This window comes from Pygocentrus nattereri, chromosome 26 (genome assembly GCF_015220715.1).
Source record: "Pygocentrus nattereri isolate fPygNat1 chromosome 26, fPygNat1.pri, whole genome shotgun sequence".
Taxonomy (NCBI): Eukaryota; Metazoa; Chordata; class Actinopteri; order Characiformes; family Serrasalmidae; genus Pygocentrus; species Pygocentrus nattereri.
This window is the reverse complement of record NC_051236.1, coordinates 772346-792339: the sequence shown is the minus strand read 5'-3', so window position 1 is coordinate 792339 and position 19994 is coordinate 772346. Positions and strand designations below refer to the sequence as shown.

General features: G+C 44.0%; 1 protein-coding gene across 1 annotated transcript; it reads left to right on the top strand.

The window, feature by feature from the left end:
- Positions 1-2387: 2387 nt before the first annotated feature.
- On the top strand, positions 2388-18709 carry edem1 (ER degradation enhancer, mannosidase alpha-like 1). The gene is made up of 12 exons (XM_017691933.2): positions 2388-3037; positions 5067-5139; positions 6084-6187; positions 7468-7639; positions 8147-8330; positions 8464-8638; positions 11022-11142; positions 12035-12205; positions 12293-12366; positions 12466-12562; positions 13943-14104; positions 14277-18709. The coding sequence occupies exons 1-12, from the start codon at positions 2562-2564 to the stop codon at positions 14364-14366; spliced, it is 1899 nt and encodes a 632-aa protein (XP_017547422.1). The 5' UTR covers positions 2388-2561; the 3' UTR covers positions 14367-18709.
- The last annotated feature ends 1285 nt before the right edge of the window (positions 18710-19994 follow it).

The following is a 19994-nucleotide window of genomic DNA, read 5'->3' as shown; positions in this document are numbered from 1 at the left end:
TGTTTTTGAAGTAAGCAAGGACTAAGAAGCCCCCCATTTCACTAAGTAAGCTCATTATCAGCCATACAGTGCACTAGTCAGGTGTATAAGCCGTTGTTTTATGATCTTTAACATGGCTGTAGGTCTCAAACCAGTCCTCAGAGACCCCCAGACGGTCCATGGTTTTGCTCCAACCTGACTCGAACCACAAAGGGATGAAGCAGTGTAGCTCATCTGGGGATCCCTGGCTGATTTCAGAACACTGACGTGTTTTTTCGTTTGGTAAGCTCATATAGCACATACGCACACTGGCCACTTTATTAGGTACACCTTGCTAGTAAACGGCTGGACCCCCTTTTCCCTTCAGAACTGTCTTAATTCTTCATGTCAGACTTTCAACAAGGTGTTGGAAACGTTCCTCAGAGATTCTGGTTGGTTATTTGAGTTCCTGCTGTCTTTCTATCATCTGGAACCAGTCTGCCCGTTCTCCTCTGACCTCTCACATCAACAAGGCATTTTCGTCCACACGACTGACCGCTCACTGGATATTTCCTCTTTTTCGGACCGTTCTCTGTGAACCCTAGAGATGGTTGTGTGTGAAAATCCCAGCAGATCAGCAGTTTCTGAAATACTCAGACCAGCCCGTCTGGCACCAACAACCACGCCACGTTCAAAGTCCCTTAAATCCCCTTTCTTCCCCGTTCTGATGCTCGGTCTGCACTTCAGCAAGTCGTCTTGACCGCCTCTACAGGCCTAAATGCAGTGAGCTGCGGCCGTGTGATTGGCTGATTAGCTATTTGTGTTGACAAGCAACTGAACAGGTGTACCTAATAAAGTGGCTGGGGAGTGTAGTTCTGTACATAGTGAACAGTGAAGTACTGTCTCCTTAATGACTGTGTGATATTGGGGGTACTGGTTGTTTTTGATTGTAATATAAAGGCAATATTTGCGCTGTAGACGTTGAAAGCCCTGGTTCCTATCAGCACCACTGTAAAGAAGAGTCTGTAAGTTCCTCTATAATGAACCATTTCACTTTAAACCACTCATTGACTTTGTTTACATCACAACGATGGAATTATGCACAGGTTTTGAAAGAATTGTGGCATTTCTCTTTTAGAACACTGACCGAGGATCATTACCCCCCTTGACTTGGATTTAGTGGATTAGTACAGTGGGTGAAACAGCAAGTAAAGACTTTAATAAATAATTAATAATCAACTATTTCACTTTGAATCGCTCTTAAGCTCTTCAACTCCTCGGGACCACCGGTGGGTCCAAACCGCACTTGGTCATGTTCTCCCTAACGTTCATGTTCCATAAGCTCCATTCAGAAGCTGGGCGTCGTGTGAGGCTGTAGCTCTTCTCTCCAGTCTAATAGACGGTGACGTCATTTTAAACCCTTATAATAAAAGAAGCTGAACTCAGTTTGTTTTTCTACTGAAAGTCGACCTGTTTTTCCCCAAATCTGGGCTCTAAACTATAAACAGACGGCGTCTCTTCAGTGATCTGCTCTGGAAACATCACTTTTAGAGAACAACACAAAGAGCGGCGCAGATTTTTGGCTCTCAGCAGTGAATTGTAAGGATGTAGTGACGTGTAGATCATAAAACACACGTTCTGTTAACTTGAGGGGCTTTTACAAAAAATAAAAAAATAAACAACAATTTACATTTATTTCATGCAGGTACTGAATACTTTGCCTTAAGATTTGGTCACGAAAATTAATTTACATTTACATTTCCAGCTTTTAGCAGATGCTCTGATCCAGAGCGACTCACAGGAAGAGCTTTGTGTATCTAGAGAAAGTCTCTCTGCTAGTTACCAGTAGGTTAGAGAGAGAGACGGTCCTGAGCTCAGATACTGATAGAAACACAGTCACTGATACAGAGAGAGAAGGAGCAGAGCTGAACACAGAATAGTGCAATACAACACACTACAACACACTACACTACAATACATTACACTACAACACACTACACTACAATACACTGAGCTACACTACACAGTGCCACACAATAAAATACAGTGCAGCACGATAAACTGCCATCAGTATTTAATTCAATGCTCATTTAAATTGTAAATTCAAACGGACGAACTAAAACACACCCGGACAATAAGAGAATCTCATCGACTGAGTCAGCATGTAAACTTTGGAAAAGTCGGCGGATTTGCCCTTTAACTCACTTTAAAGGGAACTAGGGTTCTACTGGATTTGAGACGCGCCCAAACTCGCTGGGGGCCCCTAGTGACGTAAGACCACTTGTGTCTCTCTGATTGGTCGGCGCGGCTTTAACGCGCAGCGCGCCACGCCATCTGATCCGCGCGCCCCTGCCCGCGTGAGCGACGGCGGCGCGAGCCAATAGCCGTCGCCCAGGGCGACGCTGACGACCAATCAGAGCGCAGCGCCTCGGAGACTTCGCTGACGAGGGAAGCGTAGAGGAAGACGACGGAGCGAAGGAGAGTCTGCGCCCCGGACCTCGGACCTCCGGACCGCCGCAGCCCCGCGCCCCGTTTTTGTTTTGTGCGCTTCGAGAAACGTCGTCAACCCGAATGATGACTTTTACGGCCCTCGGCGAGCAAAGATGCAATGGCGGTCGATAGTAGTGGGTCTCCTGGTGCTGCGCTTGGCCCTCAACTGCGTCCTGTGGCTTGCCTTCGGACTGGGACCCAGCTGGGGCTTCAACTTCCCGATCCAGTTCAGCTTCAGCTTACCCCGAGCAGAGCCTGAGCCCGGGCCCGGCCATGGAGGCGCGGCGGCGGCGGCGGCGGCGGTGCGCCAGGCCGGCTGGTCGCGGCGGCTGTACGAGCGCGGAGGGACGACCTGCTCGAAGATCAGCGCCAACACGCCGAAGAGGTCCTACCTCAGCTTCTTCGAGGAGGGCAGAGACGAGTACGACCGGCGGTTCGGCTCCTTCCCGGACGCGCTGCGGGTCAGGATGAGGAGCATGGCCAAAGACATGTTCTACTTCGGCTACGACAACTACATGAAATACGCCTTCCCCGAGGACGAGCTCAACCCCATCGCCTGCGAGGGCCGAGGGCCAGACGTGCTCGACCCGTACGCGCCTCTACTTCGCTTCTCTCCGGCTTAACGTCGGCCGTCTCAGCCGAGAGGCACCAGCGTTAAAACATCGCGATATTTCCAGAGCGCTGTCCCGGTGTTTTGGTGTTTTTGAGGCTTAATAAGTTCATAAAAAGCAGCCTTAAGTGCCAAATCTTAAAATTGCTTTTAAAACCAATGCATACAAATTTGATCTTAGTGTTTACAGCATTTAAAAAAAGACTAATGATTGATTATTAATCTGTATTCACCCGTTTTTGATGTTATTTTAACCTGAGATTCCTCTCAGCTGTTTTCCAATTCCCTGGTTGAGACGGGAACAGAGACAGTGGCTTAAAGTGAAATTGTGGAGACAGTGGCGGTGATGGGAACCAGGGGTTGCCATGTCTGCAACACAAATATCGTCCTTTTTTTATTTGCTGTCCAAAGCCAGCAGTGAGCCCGCACGAGGCTTCTGAGCCACTATAGGCACTATTTTGCCTTGTATTCCTCCGCCGTAAATGGGCTGCAGTAAAGCGAGGAACAAGGCCAGAACTTTGTCACCAAACAGCATCTCAGACTTCAGGCAGGGCTTCCAACTAATTCCATGTAGTGTGAATCTACTATCCCCTCAAACATCGTTATTTACAGCCGGCTGACTCACCTCAGCTTCATTCGTCTGTAAACGATGGCCAGATAGCCATAAGTGACCCTTACGGGTTGGTGGTGGTGTTTACGTGTCGACAGAGCCGCAGTGCCAGTGAGTTATGGGTGAGCATGTCTTCTGTAGACCAAACCCATACCACAGTATACAGTGAGGTAATGAAACATCTCATTAGCTGCCTTAGTACGTCCCGTATCGGTCGGCGTAAGACCTAAAGTTTGGCTCTTTCTCCCTTTTTTAGTCTGCAGTAAAATATCAAACATCCAAAGCGAGAAGCCTGACCAATCACAAAGCTGCATGGAACCCGTGAGCCGATGTCCGTGTCCGATATGCGTCCTGTAGCTACGCACCGTATCTGTTGATGCCGATACGTAAATCTTATTATAAAATGTGGGAATTGGGACGTGAATTAGAATTTCCTAGAAATTGCCTGCTGCATTACTTCCTGCTCTTCCAGAGCGCAATGAATACATCAAACTCCAGTCAAACGTCAGCATCTGTGATTCTGAGGACATCTGCCGACATTAGTATGATTCTGATGTCACTCTACATCCATATTTGTAGTAATATTATCATAGAAAAAGGACTAAATATTACTGATGCCAGTAATGAAACCTAAAGCTTGGACTGGCACCGTTACTGATCCAGTACTTTTTGTTTAAAAGCTACGAAGCTTTTAAAACGAGTCATTTCTAATTGAGGCACTTTGCTCAAGATGAGCATCTGAAAGTCGGCCGTCGTGCTCAAACGGCTTGGACGCTAAGAGTTACACAGGACTGGATCAGTTCGTTCTTTTCTCCTGACGATTTCCGGTTAGTTTCCCGCTGATACCGAGACCTGGTGTCGGACCAGTGTTGCCGAGTACATTTAACCAAATAAATGTAACTAGGAAACTCCCTGATTAAGATCAAATGACCCTTATTAATCCCCGTTAATTTAACTAGTTTCACCATTTAACCCATCAGGGCAGTGAAACACCACAAACACACTAGTGAACACACACACACTGAGCACACTTGCCCGGAGCGGTGGGCAGCCCTATCCACGGCACCCCGGGAGCAGTTGGGGGTTACGTGGAACACCGAAGTCATGGACTGTCGGCACTGGGGATCGAACCGACGACCTTCCGGTCACAGGGCCGGTTCCCCGACCTGCAGCCCACGACTGCCCCCAGATTATAGATTATAAGCCTAACAGCCTAAATTGTGCATTTTTTGGACATGAAAGGCTGAATGTGTTGCTATGGGCCGTCTAAGCCATCCGGGGAAGCTATCCGAGTTAGGAATATTGTCAGTTGCAAAAGAAGGTAGAGGCGAGTCTGAGGGAGGCGGCGGCTGCCTCATCTGTTTAAATATCCACTCACATCTACCCCTTTCATTCCAGGTCAAACATCAACATCAACGACGTGCTGGGAAACTACTCGCTGACACTTATTGACACTCTTGATACTCTTTTGGTAAGCAGCACATATGAGTAACGTGATCTGTTTCTCCTGAACGTTTGCAGGTCCTCGTTTTAAAGGAGAATCCCTCCAATCATCTCAACATCTCTGCGTATTTTAGTTGTTAAGATGTAAACAAAGTCATTCAGAGTGGTTTCATGCCTGCGGCGTAGACCAGCTTGGAGTCGGCGTTGTTCAGTGATCGTGACGAGTCTGAATGCCTCTGAAACTTTCAGATATTTTAATGGTGTGATGATGGTTACGACTGATGCCTGCGGCGCCGTTTTCCAGTAGTTTTAACAGAAAATCGGCCTGAAACACATTTCACACTTCATTCAAGCCGGAGACGTACATGCAGGGCATTTTAAGGCAAAGTAGTACCGAAAGAAAACCCAAAGAGTTTTCACAAGATTACCATCGTGAACGTTACAAATAAAATCTCAGCTCTTGTGGGTTCACTAGACGTTCGGGGGAATGAATGAAACGGCTGTGTTGGAGCTGTAGACGTTGTGACCCCTGGTTCCTATCACCACCACTGTAAAGAAATAGGTCAGCACGTTTATCCCCAGTGAACCCTTTCACATCAGAGCACTCTGAATGACTGTTTACATCTCAGCCATTACGTCTAAAATAAATATAGGTTAAAAAAAAATCTATATTAATATATTATTACTACCTCAGTGCAGATGGTCGGTTCAGGTGTGAAGTCATATTACACATCCACTGGTTTGGGGTTTGGTGTTGGGATTAATGGTGAGTTATTAAGGTTTACAGAGCTGTAAAACTCACTTCATTACAGTTTAGGAATATTCATCTTTAGCTGTAGAGTCGTTTCTTCGAGACGCTGAGGCGCAGTAATACAGGGAGGATGACTCGTCACGGTTATACGTTAAGTTCTGTATTCCCGCGCCCTGGCAGGATGTGAAACCGAAGATGAGCTTGTGTTGGTTTTTCTGCAGGTGCTTGGGAACGTGTCAGAGTTTCATCGGGCTGTGAAGCTGGTGATTGACACCGTCTCCTTTGACAAGGATTCAACCGTACAAGTGTTTGAGGCCAACATCAGGTGCAGCGTTCTGTAAAATCTTTATAATCTCGTTGTGGTTTGCTTCCTGGAGGTTCTTGGCTTTTTGCAGTCTGCTGTCCTTCAGGCACACTGGAGATTTAAAGGGCCCATATCATGGAAAGCCAGATGTTCCTCTGTTTTTAGGGAAAGATAGTTTGATGTAGTATAAACGTGGTTAAAATTCCTAAACATGCCATTCATTCCCAGTTCATATGCAGAAACTAAGCTGCATAGACAGCCTATTTGGAATTCATCGTTTTTGTGATGTCGTGAAAATGACAATCCATTTACGCACACGCCTACTTCAGTTTAGCCCCGCCCCCTCTGAAGTTATAAAGGGCGTTTGAGTGAGACACAGTGCAGGGCAGCTGATCAGAACAGAACTCTCTCCGTATGTCAGTCTTCAAGCCGCAGTAACACAAACAACCTGCTTCATTCGAAGAGATAAAAAAATGGCCATGTAAAAATGATGTGTAAAACACACAATGCCAAAAATGAGGGATATGAGTCCTTCAAGCTTGAACAGCAGACCTGAGGCTTCTCCAAGTGTAGAACAAAGCCGAGTAACATGCATTAACAGGTTAACTTTGGGCTCCACTGTATTCCTTAAGGTGGAGGTTGCTCAAGATAGATTATGTCCAAAAGTCTGTAGACACCCAACCAGCATTTCTTCTGAAGTCAAGGGTATTAATAGGGAGGCCGTTCCTCCTTTGCTGCAGTAACAGCCTCTGCTCTTCTGGGAATACTTTACACTAGATGCTGGAACTTTACTGTGAGGATTTGATTGGATTCAGCTGCATTAGTGTGGTCAGGCCCTTAGTGTTGGATGATCAGTTGTTCTGTGTCACAAGCACGTTGGATTGAGCTCCGTCTCTCCAATGCGGTTCCATTGCTCCACAGCCCAATGCTAAGGGGCTTCAGACCCCTGTAGTTGGCCGGTGTAAGTCCTGGCACAGGGAAAAACAACAAACCTGTTTTCTTTTTTGTTACTAAATCAGCTTCTGAGGAAAACAGACCAGTTCCATCTTAGGCAGTTGCTGTGAGATGCCTGCATATTTGAATCAGAAACAGAATAGGCTTGAGTAATGCATCACCTACGAAGAATGCGATGTGGCAGCTGCTCGCATTAAAACAGGCATTCCAACAAGGAAGAATTGCATGTGTTTTGCAACTGCTGGTCTCCATCTTCCAGCAAATCCTGATTGTGCCTGTTTATGAAGTGCTAAACGAGTCGGTCCCTGCTTCGGAGTCTGTTAACTCTTTTCTCCTGCTCCCTTTAGGATCCTAGGCAGTCTAATCTCTGCACATATTCTGCTGACTGATCCTCGGCACCCCTTTGGAGACATAGAGCTGGAAAATTATGATAACGAGCTGCTGCATCTGGCTCATGACCTGGCCGTCCGGCTGCTGCCTGCCTTTGAGAACACCGGCACCGGCATCCCGTACCCCAGGGTCAGCCCCCAGTTTGTATATATGCGTCTCATGTTGAACACATGCTGTTGAATCGAGTTGTCAGGGGAGAGCTGTACGCGTAGATGATGCAGAGCAGAGCCTTGGTCTTCATTCACACTAGGGATGCACGATGTATCAGAATCACATCAGTATTAACAGGTGTTCCGGGTGAAGTCCAGGAGGTTTTTGCGTGGTCGTGCTTTGGAGCTTTTTTTTTCATATTTGTCTTGATGGCATTCCTTTTATTGTGCTTTATTTCCCTCCTCTCTTTATTCTGATAATTGTTATAGTGTGCTGACTACATACTTTATCAGTTATATTCAGTAGATCATGATGAGAGTGATGTCCTATAGGTGTTTAGTAGCCGTTCTTTGTTTCTGATGTTTCTTCTTTTGCCTGAGTTGAGCTGCTGTTTATTAAGTTGGTCTTATTACAGTCTTGGCAGATGTTCTACTTGCCTGTTTTCTCGCTTTAACTTGGTGAAATCATTTCTTTATGTGTTTGTAGGTGAATCTGAAGAGTGGCGTGCCCCCGGACAGCATCAATGAGACCTGTACAGCAGGGGCTGGCTCTCTGCTGGTGGAATTCGGCATCCTGAGCCGTCTGATTGGAGACTCTACGTTTGAATGGGTGGCCAGGAGGGCTGTCCGAGCTCTCTGGAACCTAAGGAGCAACGAGACAGGGCTGCTGGGTAAAGCGCCCTTCCCTTTCTCACTTAACACTGCAGATGGTTATGTTTTGAGCTTCCTTCTCTATGTAAACATATTGCAAGGCGTTCAGTGTATTGTTTGAAAAGTGTTTACAAGATATTGCCTGTATTTCAGGGAATGTGGTGAACATCCAGACGGGCCAGTGGGTGGGGAAGCAGAGTGGTCTGGGCGCTGGGATGGACTCTTTCTACGAGTACCTGCTGAAGTCCTACATCCTTTTTGGAGAGAAAGAGGACTACAGAATGTTTAAGGCTGCTTACAAGAGCATCCAGAGCCACATGAGGAGAGGGTACGTGAGTGTTTGTGTTAGGGATTTACTAATCAATCATTCAGTCATCGTTACCGTTTAAAAACAAAAGTGTGTGTTTCAGCCGTCAGTGAAGAATACAGGGTGATTCAAAAAGCTTCGTCCGATTTCAAAAGTGCCGCACGTTTACAACCGTGAGGCGTCCAGAAACCAATCACATCAATTGAAAGAGGGGATCATAGAGTTTCTGACGGTCACGGCTGACGGTCACGGCTGACGGTCACGGCTGACGGTCACGGCTGACGGTCACGGCTGACTGGCCGTAAAGCAGGCCGCGATTTGGCACTCCACTTTTTTTGTGGGTGTACTTTAGGGGTTCTGTTCATGTGCCACCACTCCCAACAACACTTTGCCACACAACGCCTTGAGTGCAGTGACTCCCAACATGCTCGATGGAGTTTGGGATGAATTTGACTATGGCGCTGATGATGTTTGTGCAGCTGGAGGAGGTTCATATTGAGCACTTGTAAAATTACATACATAATAAAGTTATAGTTACTTAAACCATTTACAGTTTACTGCATTGTTCTGTAATGAGTGAAATTAATCACTTTGAAATCGGAGGAATCTTTTTGAATCATTCTGTATTTTGTTAGTGGCTTGCTAATGGGCTCAGGTGGCAGATGCTGCAGTGTAAGGTGTAAGATGTGCACTGTAGGAGTGTTTTCTGGAGTACAGTTAGTTTCAGCCTCAGGCACTCTTCCTACAAAAGTACCAGAGGTGGACAAAGTACACAATTCATATACTGGAGGTACAGCAGAGACACCCAGGGTAAAATATTCCTCCAGTAAAAGTAGAAGTTCCTCCCTTTAGACCTCCACTTGAGTAAAAGTACTAAAGTATTTCCCTTCAAATGTACTTAAGTATAAAGTAAAAGTACTAAAAGAGGAATTCTGGCTCTGATGTCCTGTTATCATTTTTATAACCAGACTGGCTTCATGAACTCATTTCAGGTGAAAGTCCTCCAGCGTCTCTCTTGGTAAACCAGTCTTTTAATAGAACGTCATTAATTAGTGACGCTGACGTCTATTAAAATGATCAGAAGCACAAAACACTGAAGGTAAACAGTTTCCATCAGGGAGAACCGAGTGGCTCTGAAATCACTTTTTACACACAAGCAAAGTTTCAGTTTCAGATTTATTTACAACTTAGTTCCAAGTTTAAGTTGAATAAAAACTGGCTTTAAACTCAGGATCACAGATGAGCTCCTTTACTATGTTGATCTGTAGGCGTCTGTTCATAAACATAAACCAGCCCAAACTCATTTACTATAAAATGAACTGGTGTTTGTAGAAATTCAGAAAAAAGCCGCGTCAGTCTCGACTGCATATGTGGACATATTTCTATATTGAGCTCTATTTACACAATTGATATTACAAATTGATATTTTTCTCTAACGTGTCTGTGCCACAGTTGTTGGTATCCCTTCATTTGAGACTTTTGTATAGCCTTCCTTTTCAGCGCTAATCGTTCTAAATTGTTTTATAATGAGACCAGAGAACACGTGGCGAGGGTCACTGGTGTGTTCTGTAATCTTTCTCGCCTCATCTTTATTCCCCAGTGAAACAGGAAAGCATGGATGACCATTGAAGTGTCCTTACACTCAGTTGAGCTTAAAAACGTAAAATATGAATGAGTGATTTAGATTTCACGCCTAAGAATATCTAGGGGCGCGGTTGAGCCGTTGCACTGAAAAACAGTATATGTGAATTTTTCTAAAAATCATGTATGATTCTGTGGCATTGTTTGATGTCTATCCTGCCTTCGCCCTAGCTGGGCTAGGCTCCAGCCACGCCCCCCCACCAGACCCAGGAGGATAAGCGGTTTAGATGGTGTGTGTGTGTGTGTGTGTGTGTGTGTGTGTGTGTGTGTGTGTGTTTGATGTCTTTTAAAATAAAGTGGTCACTAAAAAGATAAATAAAGCATAGTTTGTTTTTTATGTGAAAGGTGGTACAGAATAAAATAACTGATAATGCAAAAAGGCTTTATTCCATTAATTATATATTATAAATGAATATATGGATTTTCATTGGAGGGACTAGATTTATGTTAATATTTTGACTGAAAGATCAAAAGAATGAGTGATAATAATGTTTTTCAGCCTGTTTTGCTCATGTTTACTAGGGGTATATTTGTATTGTATTTGTATTTATCATAAAAGCCGGTCTCTGTTCACTCGTCCAGTCTTTTCACTACAGTTTTTACCCCCGCTGTATTTCAGGTTCAGATTGTTGACCAATGCACTGGCTAGTGGATTTATTATTCAAATAGTCGGCTAGTCTGTACAGCCACTGGCTAGTGTGAAACTATGCAGGCATTAGAACCTCTAAGTAAGTGTAGCTGTGTGTCTGTGTGTCTTCTACAGGAGGGAGGCTTGTAATGAAGGGGAAGGGGACCCTCCTCTCTATGTAAATGTCAACATGTTTAACGGGCAGATCATGAACACTTGGATTGATTCTCTTCAGGCATTCTTTCCTGGCCTGCAGGTATGTCGTCCTCTCTGTCTGTACAGTACAGTGTCCAGCCTACTGTCCGTCCCTGAAGCCCAGCTAAAGAGTCAGGAGACTGTTTTAGTTACTGAGCCCTTCCCTTCCAGGTCACTTGAGATCAGTAGATGCTTTCAGCATTTTTAATCCATGCTCTCGTTTAGAAGTGCTTTTAAAGTGCTTTTAACTAGGATTTGTTCTTTCAGCTTTTTGACTAGGATCTGTTGTTATTTGTCTAGCCCTCATGCTTAATGGGTCCAAAAGGTTTTGTAATCATTCATAGATTCATAGATTATTGTTTCAGTGGACTAAAAAAAAAAAATCAAGGGTGCAGTCTTTTTATTAATTTTATGTTTTTAGAATTTATTAAATATGTTCATCCAAAAATAGTTTTTGTTACTATTTAAATTTTTTATTTGCTTTTTATATTTGTCAATTGTTATCCGTTTTACATTGTTTACACAATACAAAGCACCTTGTAAGCTTGTTTTGAAAAGTATTGCATAAATAAAGTTCATTATTATTATTAGTAGTAGTAGTAGTAGTAGTAGTAGTAGTAGTAGTAGTAGTAGTAGTAGTAGTAGTAGTAGTAGTAGTAGTAGTAGTAGTAGTAGTGGTGGTGGAGGTGGTATCATCGTCATCCTCATCCTCCACTGACACTAGTTAGATTAGACCATAGTCTCTTCAGTAGTAGTTTCCTGTTCTGTTAAGGTGATTTCTTTTGTGTTTGCGATGCAAGTCATTGTGGTCGCTGCCATGAACGGCTGTTTTGGTTCCTAACGAGCGCTTTTACAGTCATTCACAGACACCTGCCTTTGTCCTGTTCTCATCAGAGCTGTGCTTCTGTCTTTTTGGCCTTGGTGACCTTCTCAAGCTGCTCTCCTGTTCCCAGGTTTTAAATGGAGATGTGGAGAACGCAATTTGCCTGCATGCCTTCTACTATGCAATCTGGAGGCGCTTTGGGGCGCTGCCAGAAAGGTACAACTGGCAGCTGCAGGCCCCCGACGTGCTCTTTTACCCTTTAAGACCGGAGCTGGTGGAGTCCACATACCTGCTCTACCAGGTGCACGTTCTTTCTCTCAATGTCTCCTTGCTGGTCTCTCTCACTGTCTGTTACATGTGCTCATCTCACTCGTTGCTTTGTTCTTAGGCCACCAAGAATCCCTTCTATCTTCATGTTGGCATGGATATCCTTCAGAGCCTTGAAAAGAATACCAAAGTCAAGTAGGGGTTTACTTAAAGGGGTTTCAGGATGTCCTGGAATCCAGTTTTCCTAATGATCTCCATGTCTTTTGTATGTTTACACGTGAATGTTGATTGCAGATGTGGCTATGCCACCCTCCATCATGTGGTGGACAAGTCCAAAGAGGACCGCATGGAGAGTTTCTTCCTCAGTGAGACCTGCAAATACCTTTACCTGGTATGTGCTTCTCTCCATGGCTGTATTCTTATCTTCATCAAAGTGAGATCCTTGTTTGCAATATGATTTGGTTTCATTGTTCCAAGCTGTGTCTGTTGGAATCCATATTCCCACTTGGCTGGCGGTTTCTGATTATACTATAAGAATATATGACGGCAGTAACCAGGTCTTGGCTTTGCAACCGACCAGTAAACTCGCAGAAGAATGTAAAACCCAAACTTTGTGCTTCATGCGGCTTTTTTATTTTTGATAACTTTGCGCTACTTTGCCTGAAAATCTAGAAGATGGAAGAAAGTTGAAATCCTTCATTTCGTCAAGCCTTTTTATCAGATTTGTTAATCGGATTTCTCCGGTCTCAGGAGTCCGAGCATGCTGCTTACATGACCATATGAATAAACAGATGATCAGGTTGTGTGCATGTAAACACACTCACTGTAGCACCGTGTAAAAATATTCAATCCCCCTTAAACGTCAGCATTCTCTGAATTACAGATGAAGCAGATGATATTTAAACGCACTGTATAGAGCCCATAACATCACGGTGTGAACAGACGTGCAGTGGATGCTGTATTTTAAGCTTTGAGCACAGACACCAGTCGCTGCAGCTCTAGAGCAGAATTTGAGGGACTAAACCATTTTTACTAGTGGTCACAACTTAGACTTTGCTCAGGATTAGCACAGTCTGTGCGGTCAGTACATCTGGTTTTCACGCTGTTCTGTCTTTGGCCAGCAGTGTTGATACCTTGAAACTAGGGATGCACCAGTCATGAATTTTATGGATTTATGAATAATGAAGTTAGGAGTTGTTACTTTGATTTTTAACGCATTGATTACACGGTGTGGAAAATGAACAAACGGAACACACGAGGACAATTTCTGTAGTTTCTGTTGGCCAGAAATCATAACATAACAATATTTGCTCATTTAATGAGACAAGCTGCTATTTTAATTTTGTAAATGAAAAATTGGCTATTTAAATAATTATTTAAGCAATATGACGTCAGATTAAGGGTACATTGAAAGGAATGATTATTATTATTATTATTATTATTATTATTATTATTATTATTATTATCCACTGACACTAGTTAGATTAGACCAGAACAGTACTAGGCGACTGGCTTTGTAGAGTAAGGACACATGCTTAAATACGCTATGAGATGTTAGAGTAGATGAAGCTGCAGCAGCATTCAGATGCAGCAGATACACGCCTCACTATTTACATCATGAAATCAACACAAATCTGCCTAAATACAAACGACACATTGGCCGAATGCCAATGCCAACGTTTTGTGCAGAAACCTGCCCATTCTGAAAAGCCCACCTGTGGAAAGCTGCTGAGTCAGGACTCACTATTGTTGTGTTTTCTGTTTTCTGCAGCTCTTTGACGAAGACAACCCACTACACCAGTCCGGGAGTAGGTACATTTTCACCACGGAGGGCCATGTGGTGCCCATAGACCCACGCTTTAGGGAGAAAAGCTGGGAGGAGCAGTTCCCATATGAGGAGCCCACCAAGGAACCTCCAGCCAACATCAGCAATGTAAGAGCACAGATGATCACTTGTGGGTAAATGCCCCTGCATTAGTACAAGTACAGTGTAATTACACGTTTTGAAATGCCTGCAAAAAGATGTCGATGTAAAAACGAGCACTTTAAGAAAAGGGAAGCAAAATCTGAAAATCCGCTGTAACATGTACACGTGTCTCTTACAGTGTGAGCGCATCCCTGAGGAGCGACGCTATGCTCTGCCTCTGAAGAGCATGTACATGAGACAGATTGACCACATGGTGGGCCTTTCCTGACCTCAGCGCTGCCTCCTGTAGGCTCAGATGCCTCAACACTAAAGCCCCTGGAGGGGCTTGGATGGATCACCAGACGTTGTTCTTTCTTCTTTTTGTTATCGTTTATTTTGCACAAGGAGCTGCGTCCTTAAGTGAACCTCACAATTAGGACACGTTTAACGAAGCACTGGTGTGGCCTCTTTCCAGGGGTGATGGGTTGGTCTGGTTGTTTGGCATCGGTGCATTCAGGGCCGGTTTGTGTTACAGGCAGAACGTTCGAGGGAGTAGGTGCTAGCGATGCTGCGCTGAACCTGTTGCTTTCATTCACTGTCAGTCACTTCAGCATTTACCAGTAAAGGCATCCTTTTGAAGGGGAATTCCACCGATGTTTCCAGAATTTCTGCATAGCTCAGTTACTGAGACGTAAACAAAGTCATTCAGAGTGGTTTGACGAGAAACTGTTCGCTGTAGAGAAGCTTAGTGGTCAGAGTGGTTCGTGGCGGTGGGGATGGGAACCAGAAGCTGTGAATGCCTCTTAAAGCCTTCTCATGTAAAGAAGCCTGTGAGAACTTTTACTGGCATTAAACACTTTAGACCGCAGGTTCCCGTCACCAGCACCGTGAGCGATCGTGACTTGCTGAGATGTTTTCCATATTATTGGTATGAAATCTTTGTTTTATACTTTAAAAGTGTTTCAGTGCCGTTTTTTTGGAATTCACACAAAGGGCTGTGTATAAATGTATTGAGATGGCATGTGCTGCTCCTTCCTAAGGAGCTAACTCTAGCCTGAGCTTCCTCTTCACGTTTGTACCGTCTGCCTACCAGGATCATGGACTTTTGGCGGTGAATCAGACTGTTTACAGTACATTAATTCTCTTGGCAATACTTCCTCTTTCAGTGTTGGCTCAATTTTTTATCTTATGTCGTAGCGCCGTGCCCAGTCCGGACGAAATTCCAGCATGCTTCCGTCTCCCTGCAGTCGAGCAAGGGTGCAGCTTTAAACATAGCACTCCAAATGTCCCGTTTTTGTCCCTAAGAGACTTATCCCTGTTCCCGGAAGAAAAACCTTATGTCTCCAAAATGGGAACTTTACAGGAGAGGGGAAAAAACCTGCTTTACTTACAATGTAAGTCAATGGAACCAGAGTTTTACCCCCTCCCCAAGTCGTTTCTGGCCGTTTCTTTTGGTCCATTCTTCATGAAATTTCTACACAATGTCGAGGAAAACAGATTTTCAGATAATGACAACAACTAAAAACGACATGGAGATACAAGGCTTTGTCACGACAGCAGCGATATGAAAGAGTCTAAGCAGATTCCAGAAGTGTAGAACTCTAGGATGATGCAAGTGGCATCGTGTTAAAGTGTTTCATTTGTAGGTGCTCCTATTAAAGGGGAATTACACAACATTTCCAAAATTTGTAATTGTGTAAATGTAATTGTACGTTGCTGAGATGTAAACAGTCACTGAGAGAGATTCGATGAACGGTTTGTTGTAGAGAGAGTTACTGACTCCCATCTCTTTACAGATAGTGGTGATAGGAACCAGAGGTTGCGGTGTGTACAGTGCAGACACACTCGTGTGTGAATGTTGTTGGTGGAAAATTTGGTGGTAAATCTGTGAAAATGTTTGCTTTGGGGACCATTTTGTATAAGAACTCCCTGCATGTGCCTCTCCACCATGATCGGATTTAAAAACACATTTTAGGCCAAAACTTTGTCTCAAATCTATCACAAAACATCAGACGCCACATTTTTAACAAGTTTATATTATAACTTCATATGATTCAGAAACTCTTCAGACGTCTGGTTCCTATCGCCACCACTGGGAACAATTCTGACACGACACGTTTCTCAAACAGAGCATTTCACCCCAAACCACTCGGAATGACTTTTTATTCCTTTTAATGATTGAATTATGCTGTAATTTGCAAAGATCAGCGCAATTCCCCTTTAATGGTTCTGGAGTGGCTGCATTCGAGGGGCCATGTAGGATTTAAATACTCATCACTTTTTTTATTTTTATTTTAATTCTGTGCCTTATACACATCTACAGGTTTCTGGCTAGTCCTCAGGATCGACTACACAAGGGTTTTTGAGCATTAAGTCTGTGAGGTTCAAACCGATGTGTGATTTATGAACAAAGCCATAAAAAGGGATCGTAGTATTCACGAGGGGCTGTCGATCAAAGTTAGTGTAGAGGATTCCACCTCTCCAGACTGTCCTTTATCTTGAATATTCAGTAAGTCGTCTGCCGTTGGGGGTAATATTTATCCGTGGTTGGTTTTGTGCAATTTGGGTGGTTGATTCTCACTTGTTGATTTCATTGTAATGATTCCAGGGCTGTCATATAAAACAGTGTTGAAGGATTATACTTGCGAAGCTGCAAGTCTGATTGAGGAAACATGCTTTCTTTCGCTTGCACATCTGAGGGTTTCTTGAAATTGTCATGTAAACTTGTGTTAAAGGAATGGTTTGACTGGAAATTACATTGGCATGTTTTCCACTTGTTCAGATCAGCCAAAGCTTGTTTGGTGTCCGGATTTTGCTTGTTCCATTTATCAGTGGTGCTATGGGGCTAATACTTGTAACAAACACTAGAAGTCAATAGTCACCCAAATCCCCTCCCCCTCCCCCCATTCATGCTTAAAACACCTCCCAGCTCACAACAAACGCATCCATGTCATAAGGTCATGCATTCCTGTCGATGTGGTTTAGGACACTGCATGGCTAAAGTGATGACGCTTTGTTTATGTTTATAGTTCACAGCAGGATTAGACCGATTATATAATATACGCAATGGCCACTCAGGCCAATATCCCAGTGAATCTTCTGACCGAAATTGTGGATTTGTGGTCACAATAATAGAAAAATGTTTATTATATAAGCATTATGCATTAAAAAGCATGCATTAATACCAAAAACACTCAGATTGCTTTGAAAGACAAAATATTTATTAAAAACTTTACATTAATATGTTGCTGACATGCGACCCAGTAACACCAGGTTGTTTAACAGCTTATTTTAAACAGTCAAACTTCAACCGAACGAACAGCGTCTAAGATCTAAGGCTGTGTTCACGTTACCAGGTTAAAGTGTCACAAATCTGATTTTTGCCCTGATGTGATTCAGATCTGGTGTTTCCAGGGATGTGTGGACGCGTAACTCCAAAATCAGACCTCAGCCACTTTCGTATGTGGTCCTAGATCGGGTACGTATCTGACCACGTGGGTCATTATTCAGCGTTACCATGGCGACAGCACTGAGCAGACATTAAAGCCTGTGACCGGGGGAAAAGCAGCTCATCCCACCTTTTTCTCCTCCGTCTGGCTCTAATAACGAAGCTGAGAGCTGATCAGAGTTAATGATCTTCTCAGCGAAGCTCGTTCTGCTCGTTAGTTTGTGCTGATGGTGCAGTGATTCAGTCACGTGACGTCACTGAGTAGGAGGAGCTCATGAGGGTCAGTTGAGGGTCATGAGGGTCAAATATCTGATTTGACGCACTTCGTTCCATGTCCAACCAAACTTGGCTTGTTAGAAGGGAAAAAGAGCACAAACAACATCCAAGGCAAGTGGCTGCTCTGGACACAGGCTCTGCATGTTTAGTGACCAAAATGTGAAATGATGTGGCCAAGTGCACTAGCCAGTGTCTACCCATAATTCACAGCATCATTGTGTCATAAACCACACTGAGAAGTTTGTGCGACCCTAAGACCCTGAATGCAGGTTGAGACATTGGGGATCCATTTATGGAAAAGATTTCGTGACTATTGACGTATCCAGAATTGGCTTCTTGCTACCAAACATGACTTGGCAGACCGACTGCAACTAGCAGGAGTGGGAAATTGTGGAAATGGTGTAGTTTTTCCATCCAGCACACTTTCATTAATAGCAGCAGTTCTTCATTTAAAAGCAGGACCAGGTTTATATTCGCACACGGCTGCTAAGCTGCAGTTGCATTGTTGGTTTAAATATAGGACCTTACAATCTGCCTTAATTAGCGTGGGAACACAGTGTAATGCGAGATCCATTACATGAACAGGTTCTGAACTTTGTTGGCTCTGATGGTTTATTACAATAGACAAATGGCAAAATTGGAAATGTAAAGAGAGGATATTGAACTTCAGAGAGCGTCGGAGAGGAGACTCAGGGATAATCTTAGATAATCTTCTTCCTTACAGGCCTGATTATACACAGTAGTGGCCGAAGCTGTAATAAATGAAAGGCTCCAACACACTTTATCTTTGCATGCCGAAGAATAATTCTCTGATGAAGAGCTATTGTGCCACAAATATTTGGGGATCAAACTAATCTGTGACCTGACGTATTTTATGATTACTCAAAAATAAACTCAGTTTGTTTCTACCTGCTTGTTTCTGTGTCAAACTGATTTTATTGAAGTGATGTAGACTATTTTGCCAAAAGTATTCGCTCGTCTGCCCTCGCATGCATATAAACTTGAGTGACGTCCCATTCTATGGGGGTTTTTGACCGTTCTTCCAGAAGCGCATGGACTGATGGACAAGAAGGCCTGACTCGCCCAACTCCTGAAAAACACCCCCACACCATGATCCCCCCTCCACCAAACTTTACCCTCGGCACGATGCAGTCAGACAAGTACCGTCTCCTGGCAACCGCCAAACCCAGACTCGTCCATCGGATTTCCAGATGGAGAAGCGTGATTGGTCACTCCAGAGAACTCGTCTCCACTGCTCTAGAGTCCAGTGGCGACGCTTTACTCCACTGCATTCCACGCTTTGCATTGCGCTTGGTGATGTAAGGCTTGGATGCAGCTGCTCGCCATGGAAACCCATTCCATGAAGCTCTCTACGCTGTTCTTGAGCTGATCTGAAGGCCACATGAAGTTTGGAGGTCTGTAGTGATTGACTGCAGAAAGTCGGTGACCTCTGCGCACTATGCCCCTCAGCATCCGCTGACCGCTCTGTCATTTTACGTGGCCGACCACTTCGTGGCTGAGCTGCTGTCGTTCCCAATCGCTTCCACTTTGTTATAATCCCACTGACAGTGGACTGTGGAATATTTAGTAGTGAGGAAATTTCACGACTAGACTTGCTACACAGGTGGCGTCCGATCACGGCACCACGCTGGAATTCACTGAGTTCCTGAGAGTGACCCATTCTTTCACTAATGTCTGTAGAAGCAGTCTGCAGGCCTAGGGGCTCGGCTTTATACACCTGTGGCCATGGAAGTGACTGGAACACCTGAATTCACTGATTCAGATGGGGGAGTGAAAACTTTTGGAAATATAGTGTATAAGTTCCAATGTGCTGTCCTCATCTATTACGGCCAACTGTCCAAACTCTATGTGTTCTGTAGCAAATCAATTCTGGTTACCATGTTGCTACTAAATGAAGTTATAAGGAGTGTTTCAGCCTGGACTGCTTTTCGAATGAGGAGCAACCAATCAAAATAAAACTGAGTTTCGTAACTCAGTATTAAAGACACAGTAACAAATACGGACGGCCTATTTCTTATGATTGGAAAACGGCCCTGTAAAATGAATCATGACTGTTTTTGGTAAATAATAGGTGGGCAAAATGACATCGTTATTAAGATAACTTTCTTTTCTGAGCATGAATATTGTCCATAATTAAAGAACACTAAACCACTGCATGTTTTATTAAAAAAG